This window comes from Hyla sarda, chromosome 4, assembly GCF_029499605.1.
Source record: "Hyla sarda isolate aHylSar1 chromosome 4, aHylSar1.hap1, whole genome shotgun sequence".
Classification (NCBI taxonomy): domain Eukaryota; kingdom Metazoa; phylum Chordata; class Amphibia; order Anura; family Hylidae; genus Hyla; species Hyla sarda.
In genome coordinates this window covers 11689275-11700726 of record NC_079192.1, presented here as the reverse complement: position 1 = coordinate 11700726, position 11452 = coordinate 11689275, and the positions used below count along the sequence as shown (strand labels likewise).

General features: G+C 46.3%; 1 protein-coding gene across 2 annotated transcripts in view; it reads left to right on the top strand.

Annotated features, from left to right (window-relative positions):
• The window catches only part of LOC130367547 (uncharacterized), a 67828-nt gene that overhangs the window by 44377 nt on the left and 11999 nt on the right, over positions 1 to 11452 (top strand). For both annotated transcript variants that reach the window (XM_056570021.1, XM_056570022.1), the window contains 2 exons: positions 1598 to 1657; positions 5959 to 6018. In XM_056570021.1, coding sequence (XP_056425996.1) covers positions 1598 to 1657; positions 5959 to 6018 — 120 coding nt within the window. The remainder of the gene's footprint in view (positions 1 to 1597; positions 1658 to 5958; positions 6019 to 11452) is intronic.

Genomic DNA, 11452 nt, shown 5'->3' with positions numbered 1-11452 from the left:
GCAAAATATAAGCCATCATATGGATTTTTAGGTGCAAAATTGAAAGAATTATGATTTTTAAAAGGTAAGGAGGAAAAAACAAAAGGCCAAAAACTAAAAAAAAAACGCAGTCCTTAAGGGGTTAAAGAACTACTATTTATTAAATAGTACAAGCATAAATGTTTTACAGTTTCTCCATTCACCCCCCTCCGGCCCTGTATCTACATTCACCCCCCTCCAGCCCTGTATCTCTATTCACCCCCCTCCTGCCCTGTATCTCCATTCACCCCCCTCCGGCCCTGTATCTCCATTCACCCCCCCCCCCCCTCCCTCCGGCCCTGTATCTCCATTCACCCCCCTCCGGCCCTGTATCTCCATTCACCCCCCTCCAGCCCTGTATCTCTATTCACCCCCCTCCTGCCCTGTATCTCCATTCACCCCCCTCCGGCCCTGTATCTCCATTCACCCCCCCCCCCCCTCCCTCCGGCCCTGTATCTCCATTCACCCCCCTCCGGCCCTGTATCTCCATTCACCCCCCCCCCCCCTCCGGCCCTGTATCTCCATTCACCCCCCCCCCCCCCCCTCCGGCCCTGTATCTCCATTCACCCCCCTTCGGCCCTGTATCTCCATTCACCCCCCTCCGGCCCTGTTTCTCCATTCACCCCCCTTCGGCCCTGTATCTCCATTCACCCCCCTCCGGACCTGTATCTACATTCACCCCCCTCCGGCCCTGTATCTCCATTCACCCCCCTCCGGCCCTGTATCTCCATTCACCCCCCTTCGGCCCTGTATCTCCATTCACCCCCCTCCGGCCCTGTATCTCTATTCACCCCCCTCCAGCCCTGTATCTCTATTCACCCCCCTCCAGCCCTGTATCTCTATTCACCCCCCTCCAGCCCTGTATCTCTATTCACCCCCCTCCAGCCCTGTATCTACATTCACCCCCCTCCAGCCCTGTATCTCTATTCACCCCCCTCCGGCCCTGTATCTCTATTCACCCCCCTCCGGCCCTGTATCTCCATTCACCCCCCTCCGGCCCTGTATCTCTATTCACCCCCCTCCGGCCCTGTATCTCCATTCACCCCCCTCCGGCCCTGTATCTCCATTCACCCCTCTTTGGCCCTGTATCTCCATTCACCCCCCTCCGGCCCTGTATCTCCATTCACCCCTCTTTGGCCCTGTATCTCCATTCACCCCCCTCCGGCGCTGTATGTCCATTCACCCCCTTTCTGCTCCATCCACAGAGAGTAAGCTGTGGGGTGATAACAGACATTGCTCTACTCTTTAGAGCTAATGTAAACAAATTTCTCTGTCTAACTTAAACTCAGCTAATCATGGCTGATACACGCAAAATGGCTGACACATTATTTTCATCAGACCTTTGATTCATTTTGGGTATAGAACCCCTGGCAGGAAGTGGCGCCATCCAACAATGTGTCCTTTGGACCAGAAAAGAAAGTTCATACTTAAAGGGGGCGTGGCGTGACGTCACCATCATGGCCGCCCGCTCCAAGCATTCAGCGTATGGTGAATAAAAAAATGGGCATCAGAAATAAAATCCATTAAAAAAATAAAATAAAAAATTATAATGGGTGTCATTTTTTTTCTTTCTTTTTAGAGGCGCACCACCATGATGAGGAGGGGAGAGATATTTCCTTAAACAAAACAATCATTACAGGTAAGACTTATATATAGTCTATCCAATAAGTGAGTCCACCCTCATAGATATATACAGTAAAATAAAACACTGTCAGGCTTTTTATATGACATTGTGGCCAAATTACCAATATCAGGAAACTGTTTCACAGTCTCTCTCAAAAGTTGTTCTTTTTTTGGCTGTTTCTCCCTATAGAGGTGAATAGAGTGATGTGCAGGTGGTATAGCTAGTGAAGTCACTTTTACCCTAAACCCTGAAGCCTTGGTCTGGTCTGTGTCCTCGGGGCTCATTCCCATAGATCTTGTGATCAGGAAAAGTTTCCCTCTGGAAAGTTTGTAAAATGCAGGAAAGAAACTGATACCGGAACCAATTCCATTGTTGATTAATTAGTTGTAGCTAATCATTGTGTGGACTCACCTAGTACATCACTGCTCCCCTGGTCTCTTAGGTAGAGCAGAAATCATCTCTTCAGCAGCACTCAATACACAGAGGAACATAGAGATGAATATGGAGGAATATACAGAGGATCAAAAAGATTAAAATAGGAGGGTGGAGCTTGGTGGGGAGAGGAGGGGTCTGAGAACTGCCAGGAGGGATCTGATAGGTGATAATGTAATCGCAGGAAGTCAATCAAACAGGAAAGGCTGACATCCTGTCTAAACATTAGAGCCATTACTTTATCTGTTGTCAGATGGGGGATTTCATGACCCATCTGCAACAAAAAAATATATGGATGCAGCTGAGCTGGAATGAAATACATTACACTGTAGGAATACTGATGGGTAGTGTGCTATATATGAGGAAAGAATCTGGAGTGCTTCCTTAATGGGGGAAACAAGGGAAAACTATAACTGAATTATATTTTAATGCAGACTCTCACTGAAATTCTCCTATTGGTGTTCTTTAACTCCACTTGTCATGCCCTGTCCCCTGAGGTCCTAAAATATGTAGCATTGTAAACGTGTGGTCTCCTCTTCTCTATAGTGATATCATGGAGGTAGCAGTATACACGTGTGGTCTCCTCCTCTTCTCTATGTGGTGACCCAGTACAGAATATAGCATACTGCCCATCCTGTGTGGCAGATGTTGCCTTCAGAGTCCGACTTGGGCCCACACTACTCAGGACTCAATATAATGCAATTGTATGCCATGGTTAATGTATTGGCCTTTTGTATGTACCTGTTTCTTTAAGCCTGTTAAACCCTGTTGTTAGGGGAAGGTGCATGAGGTAAACCATGTGTGTTGTTAGCCCAATGGGGATCCATCCAATTCTGCCCCATATATAATGTGGTTGGAGTTCAGGAGAGGAGAGAGTAGCTGTGGTACAGTCTTGGAGGAAGTCTGAAGAGAGAGTGTGAGGTGTTCTGAGGAGGCCTCAAGCCTAATCCTGCAACCACGCATCTTCTAAAGCAAATCCCCTGCGCCCAGGTGAATGTCAAAGCCTTGCGGTAAGCACTAAAGTCCCAGAGATCCAAGTCAGTCATCTAAATCAGTCATTAAAGTCACTAAAGTCAGCGTGGGCTGCCAAACAGCAAGTCAGTCATGTACAGCACAATAAACTACAAGTCCCAGCAAGGTGATATGCTTCCAAGGTTACCCTGCACCTCCCTTTTTACCAATCTGAGCTGTAACCGATTTTACCATCTATCCTGTCTCAGTAAAGCCAGTTATCTGTAACCTCAGAGTATTTATTGCCCCGTGCCTGGCACAGGAGAAGCTGGCTTAAGTTTGGACAGTGTTTAGGTTAGCCGTACCCTGGCATCACGAAAAGGTTAATCTGTACATTACCCTTACCCAACACCAGACCTATAGTGATGTGGAATCGGGGACCCTCATTCTCCATGTATGCGGAAGTCACATAACTGGAATAGGTAAAGTGAGTGTGAGTTTAGCTGCAGTAACTCTACCTACAAACACCTACAGAGGTGCTGGGAGTCGGCACTGTACCAATCAAACACTAGAGGCTTTTTCTATAGATAGGCTCTTTGGGGGAGATTTATCATTATTGTTTTGGTAAGCGAGTTCTGTAGTCATGTTTTTTTGTTTTTGCTTTGGTTTTTCTTATGTGTGAAATATTTATCATACTATCACAGGGGGTTGATCAATTTTGCTCACATAAGCAAAAAACAATAAATCACTTTGAAATACTATTTTTTAAGCACACATAAGCAATAAAAAAATGTATATGTGTTTATAACATTTTTTTTTACCACTTTTTTCCCCCTAAATGTATTAACCCATTTTTTGTGGGTTTTTTTTTCTCCTCATTTCAGATCCATGTATGCAGAGGACTACTTTGGATTCAGTGGACTACGGTGACCAGTGTTTTTCTGGTTACATATTAATAAAATGGTTAACGAAAGCTTGAAGGGGAAGTGTTTTTTCAAATAAAAGTTTTTAAAATGCGTTTTTATTTTTTATTTACTTTACAGGGTTAGTAATGGAAGCTGTCTTATAGACGGAGTTTATTACTAAGCCGGGTCTTAAGTGTTGGCCCCAAAAAACAACTAGCGCTAACCCCCAAATATTACCCCGGTACCCACTGCCACAGGAGTTCCGGGAAGAGCCGGTACAAAACAGGCCCAGAGCATCAAAAATGGCGCTCCTGGGCCTAGGCGGTAACGGGCTGGCATTATATAGGCTGGGGAGGGCCAGTAACAATGGTCCTCACCCACCCTGATAACGTCAGGCTGTTGCTGCTTGGTTGTTATTCTGCTGAGAATAAAAATAGGGGGAACCCCACAAGTTTTTTAAAATTATTTAATTATAAAAAAAAAAAGAATGTGTCGAGTTAACTTATTTTCATTCTCTGCCAGAAACCAACCAAGCAGCAACAGCCTGACGTTACCAGTGTGGGCGAGGACCATTGTTACTGGCCCTCTCCAGCTTAAATAATGCCAGTCTGTTACCACCTAGGCCCAGGAGCGCCATTTTTGACTCTCCGGGGTCTGTTGGTACCGGCTCTTCCCATCACACCTGTGGTGGTGGGTACCTCGGTAATAATTGGGAGTGCTAGATGTAATTGGGGCTAACGCTAAGCCCGGCTTAGTAATTGACTCTGTCCACTAGCTTCCATTACTAACCCAGTAAAGTAAATTAAAAGAAAATACAAAAACACGTCTTAAAAACTTTTATTCCAAAAAACACACTCCCACAAGCCCTCGTTAACCATTTTATTAACAGTAAACAAAAAAAAAGTGGGCCATCGTCGTAGTCTACCGAATCTGAAGTAATGCTCTGCATACATGGATCTGAAATGATAAGAAAGAAAAAAAAATATATATATATAAAAATGGTTAGTACATTTATGGCTCTCCCCTGGGGAGAACGCCCATAAAGCAGGGTTTGCCTAACAGGGAACCTCCAGCTGTTGCTAAACTACACCCCCCATCATTTCGAGACAGCCTTTGGCTGTCTGGGAATGATGGGAGCTGTAATTTAACAGCGAGCCTCCAGTTAAGCACCAGCCGGGGTTTTGCTGTTCCTAAACTATTACTCCAGGCACCCTAGTGTTAAAATGTCTCCCCGGCCACCAGCCCGCATCTTCCGCCTGCCCACTAGCTGTTGCAACTACAACTCCCAGCATCTCCTCACTGTAAGGGCATGCTGGGAGTTGAAGTTGCACCAGATAGTGGTTGCCGGGGAGTGGAGCTGCGCTAAAAGTCGCACAAAAGTCACAGTTGCAACTTTTTGTGCGACTTTTTGTAAGACAGGTCTGACCTGGCTTACACTTGCAACTTTTGAAGGGGGTTTGCGACTTTTTTTTTTTTCCACGTGCGACTTTCGCACTTGATGATTACCGACCCCTGCAAAGTGAAAACTGAAAATTGCTTAGGTAGGGCTGATTGGTATTTTGTGCCACTATTTACCTCTTGAGAATGCCATTGTAATGGCGAAACATGTAGAGGTATTTTCTGTTTTAAATACACATAGACAGGAGTGTTAGCGGCAGACTGCAGTGCCGCAAAACTACTTGAAAATTGTTCTTAGCATCATAATCTACAGGATATTACCCTATCAAATGTTTGTTTTAATTCACACATTGGGGAAGTTTTTAAAGTATACCAATAAAAGTGACGTTTTAGGGGTGTGCAGAAAGGTTTTTTTTCACCCCCGGGCCACGGCCCTGGGGTTTGGTTCATTATTACCCACAAAAGTCACACAAAAAATTGCTTAGGCTCACATGCAAATTTTTGTGCGTCTTTTGTAAGCAAACAAAAAAAAAACTCTAAATCCCTTGATAAATCTCCCCCTTAGTGTATAATCCCTGGTAAACTATTGTGAAAAAATAATGGTATGTTATTTTATTTCTATATTTTTAGGGGCCCACCACAATGATGATGAGGGGAAAAATACTTTGTTAAATTCAACAATTATTCCAGGTAAGGGGAGATGAAAGTATTTTAGGCTTTTTGTGTGACATTGTAGCCGTATTAGCTGGGGGTGAGATATCAGGACACTGGTCTGTTAGTAGATTTACTGCACTGGGTCATGTGGTTTCCATCACATGATCCTACACGGCCCCGGTCACTACAGTAACTTCTTCGTATACTCACTGCTTCTTGCTTTTGGGTTGGATGACCCAATGTGGCAGCATCCGGAACTGTAGAGGACGCTCCCAGAAATGAGACGTTGTTAGTCAATGGAAGAGTCTGAGGTAAATTTTCGATCTGAAATGGAGTCGGAAATAAGTTTGGGGTCTGAGATCAGCTTCAGGGTTTTATCTGAGGTCAGAAATAATTTGGGGTTCTGATTTGTGGTCTTATTCTATTGAGTGGTCTGGGCTCTAATGTACATGGGGGATCTGCTCTTGAATTAGTTTTAGGGTGTTAAGATGAACTTTTACCCAGTGGTGTAGCAATACGGGTCGCAAGGGTTGCACTCACCACCTCTCTGTCTACAGCTGTAGCTGCCCCAATGGGTCACACAGACCAAGCGTACAGTGTTGTTGGTCACACAGACCCAGCGTGCAGTGGTGTTGGTCACATAGACCAAGCGTACAGTGTTGTTGGTCACACAGACCAAGCGTACAGTGTTGTTGGTCACACAGACCCAGCGTGCAGTGGTGTTGGTCACATAGACCAAGCGTACAGTGTTGTTGGTCACACAGACCCAGCGTGCAGTGTTGTTGGTCACACAGACCCAGCGTGCAGTGTTGTTGGTCACACAGACCAAGCGTACAGTGTTGTTGGTCACACAGACCCAGCGTGCAGTGGTGTTGGTCACATAGACCAAGCGTACAGTGTTGTTGGTCACACAGACCCAGCGTGCAGTGTTGTTGGTCACACAGACCCAGCGTGCAGTGTTGTTGGTCACACAGACCCAGCGTGCAGTGTTGTTGGTCACACAGACCCAGCGTGCAGTGTTGTTGGTCACAAAGACCCAGCGTGCAGTGTTGTTGGTCACACAGACCCAGCGTGAAGTGTTGTTGGTCACACAGACCCAGCGTGCAGTGTTGTTGGTCACAAAGACCCAGCGTGCAGTGTTGTTGGTCACACAGACCCAGCGTGCAGTGTTGTTGGTCACACAGACCCAGCGTGCAGTGTTGTTGGTCACACAGACCCAGCGTGCAGTGTTGTTGGTCACACAGACCCAGCGTGCAGTGTTGTTGGTCACACAGACCCAGCGTGCAGTGGTGTTGGTCACACAGACCCAGCGTGCAGAGTTGTTGGTCACACAGACCCAGCGTGCAGTGTTGTTGGTCACACAGACCCAGCGTGCAGTGTTGTTGGTCACACAGACCCAGCGTGCAGTGTTGTTGGTCACACAGACCCAGCGTGCAGTGTTGTTGGTCACACAGACCCAGCGTGCAGTGTTGTTGGTCACACAGACCCAGCGTGCAGTGTTGTTGGTCACACAGACCCAGAGTGCAGTGTTGTTGGTCACACAGACCCAGCGTGCAGTGTTGTTGGTCACACAGACCCAGAGTGCAGTGTTGTTGGTCACACAGACCCAGCGTGCAGTGTTGTTGGTCACACAGACCCAGCGTGCAGTGTTGTTGGTCACACAGACCCAGCGTGCAGTGTTGTTGGTCACACAGACCCAGAGTGCAGTGTTGTTGGTCACACAGACCCAGCGTGCAGTGTTGTTGGTCACACAGACCCAGCGTGCAGTGTTGTTGGTCACACAGACCCAGCATGCAGAGTTGTTGGTCACACAGACCCAGCGTGCAGTGTTGTTGGTCACACAGACCCAGCGTGCAGTGTTGTTGGTCACACAGACCCAGCGTGCAGTGTTGTTGGTCACACAGACCCAGCGTGCAGTGTTGTTGGTCACACAGACCCAGAGTGCAGTGTTGTTGGTCACACAGACCCAGCGTGCAGTGTTGTTGGTCACACAGACCCAGCGTGCAGTGTTGTTGGTCACACAGACCCAGCGTGCAGTGTTGTTGGTCACACAGACCCAGCGTGCAGTGTTGTTGGTCACACAGACCCAGCGTGCAGTGTTGTTGGTCACACAGACCCAGCGTGCAGTGTTGTTGGTCACACAGACCCAGCGTGCAGTGTTGTTGGTCACACAGACCCAGCGTGCAGTGTTGTTGGTCACACAGACCCAGCGTGCAGTGTTGTTGGTCACACAGACCCAGCGGGCAGTGTTGTTGGTCACACAGACCCAGCGGGCAGTGTTGTTGGTCACACAGACCCAGCGTGCAGTGTTGTTGGTCACACAGACCCAGCGTGCAGTGTTGTTGGTCACACAGACCCAGCGGGCAGTGTTGTTGGTCACACAGACCCAGCGGGCAGTGTTGTTGGTCACACAGACCCAGCGTGCAGTGTTGTTGGTCACACAGACCCAGCGTGCAGTGTTGTTGGTCACACAGACCCAGCGTGCAGTGTTGTTGGTCAAACAGACCCAGCGTGCAGTGTTGTTGGTCAAACAGACCCAGCGTGCAGTGTTGTTGGTCAAACAGACCCAGCGTGCAGTGTTGTTGGTCACACAGACCCAGCGTGCAGTGTTGTTGGTCACACAGACCCAGCGTGCAGTGTTGTTGGTCACACAGACCCAGCGTGCAGTGTTGTTGGTCATACAGACCCAGCGTGCAGTGTTGTTGGTCACACAGACCCAGCGGGCAGTGTTGTTGGTCACACAGACCCAGCGTGCAGTGTTGTTGGTCACACAGACCCAGCGTGCAGTGTTGTTGGTCACACAGACCCAGCGTGCAGTGTTGTTGGTCACACAGACCCAGCGTGCAGTGTTGTTGGTCACACAGACCCAGCGTGCAGTGTTGTTGGTCACACAGACCCAGCGGGCAGTGTTGTTGGTCACACAGACCCAGCGGGCAGTGTTGTTGGTCACACAGACCCAGCGGGCAGTGTTGTTGGTCACACAGACCCAGCGGGCAGTGTTGTTGGTCACACAGACCCAGCGTGCAGTGTTGTTGGTCACACAGACCCAGCGTGCAGTGTTGTTGGTCACACAGACCCAGCGTGCAGTGTTGTTGGTCACACAGACCCAGCGTGCAGTGTTGTTGGTCACACAGACCCAGCGGGCAGTGTTGTTGGTCACACAGACCCAGCGGGCAGTGTTGTTGGTCACACAGACCCAGCGGGCAGTGTTGTTGGTCACACAGACCCAGCGTGCAGTGTTGTTGGTCACACAGACCCAGCGTGCAGTGTTGTTGGTCACACAGACCCAGCGTGCAGTGTTGTTGGTCACACAGACCCAGCGTGCAGTGTTGTTGGTCACACAGACCCAGAGTGCAGTGTTGTTGGTCACACAGACCCAGCGTGCAGTGTTGTTGGTCACACAGACCCAGCGTGCAGTGTTGTTGGTCACACAGACCCAGCGTGCAGTGTTGTTGGTGTGCTACACACCAACCCCCAAACTGCTGTGTGTGGTAGACCAATCCCCAAACTGCTGTGTGTGGTAGACAAACCCCCAAGCTGCTGTGTGTGGTAGACCAACCCCCAAACTGCTGTGTGTGGTAGACCAACCCCCAAGCTGCTGTGTGTGGTAGACCAACCCCCAAGCTGCTGTGTGTGGTAGACCAACCCCCAAGCTGCTGTGTGTGGTAGACCAACCCCCAAACTGCTGTGTGTGGTAGACCAACCCCCAAGCTGCTGTGTGTGGTTGACCCTCTGGACTCCTCTTCCTCCTGTATGGAGTCGTCCTGTACAGCAAAAATGTAAGAGTATAATATAACATGTATATGTGTTTCTGATGCAGTATTTCCCAACTAGGGTGCCTCCAGCTGTTGCAAAATTAAAACTTCCAGCATGCCCGGACAGCAAAAAGCTGTCTGGGCATGCTGGGAGTTGTAGTTTTGCAACAGCGGGAGGCACCCTGGTTGGGAAACACTTCTCTATTGTATGTGTGCAATGTACCTATATGTGTGTTATATGTATGTGTACTATATGGGGAGAAGTTATCAAAACCTGTGTAGAGGACGAGTAATGCAGTTGAGCATGGCAACCAATCAGATTGCTTCTTTCATTTTTCACATTTCCATTTAAAAATGAAAGAAGAAATCTGGTTGCTATGGGCAACTGCACAACTCGTCCTTTACACATGTTATGATTAATCTCCCCCTTTGTGTGTAATAGACCTATTGTGTATGTGCACTGTATGGGGGAGATTTATCAAATAGCTGCTGTGGTGTCCATAGCAACCAATCAGATCGCTGCTTTCATTTTTCATAGGGCTCTGAATTGGTTGCTATGGGCAACTGATCAACTTTTTCTCTGCACAGGTTTTAATAAATCTCCCCCTTAGTGTGTGATATGTATGTACTGTAGTGTATATACTGTATATGTGTGTGATATGTATGTACTGTAGTGTATATACTGTATATGTGTGTGATATGTATGTACTGTAGTGTATATACTGTATATGTGTGTGATATGTATGTACTGTAGTATATATACTGTATATGTGTGTGATATGTATGTACTGTAGTATATATACTGTATATGTGTGTGATATGTATGTACTGTAGTATATATACTGTATATGTGTGTGATATGTATGTACTGTAGTGTATATACTGTATATGTGTGTGATATGTATGTACTGTAGTATATATACTGTATATGTGTGTGATATGTATGTACTGTAGTATATATACTGTATATGTGTGTGATATGTATGTACTGTAGTATATATACTGTATATGTGTGTGATATGTATATACTGTAGTATATATACTGTATATGTGTGTGATATGTATATACTGTAGTATATATACTGTATATGTGTGTGATATGTATGTACTGTAGTATATATACTGTATATGTGTGTGATATGTATGTACTGTAGTATATATACTGTATATGTGTGTGATGTGTATGTACTGTAGTATATATACTGTATATGTGTGTGATATGTATGTACTGTAGTATATATACTGTATATGTGTGTGATATGTATGGACTGTAGTATATATACTGTATATGTGTGTGATATGTATGTACTGTAGTGTATATACTGTATATGTGTGTGATATGTATGTACTGTAGTATATATACTGTATATGTGTGTGATATGTATGTACTGTAGTGTATATACTGTATATGTGTGTGATATGTATGTACTGTAGTGTATATACTGTATATGTGTGTGATATGTATGTACTGTAGTATATATACTGTATATGTGTGTGATATGTATATACTGTAGTATATATACTGTATATGTGTGTGATATGTATGTACTGTAGTATAAATAATGTATATGTGTGTGATATGTATGTACTGTAGTGTATATACTGTATATGTGTGTGATATGTATGTACTGTAGTATATATACTGTATATGTGTGTGATATGTATATACTGTAGTATATATACCGTATATGTGTGTGATATGTATGTACTGTAGT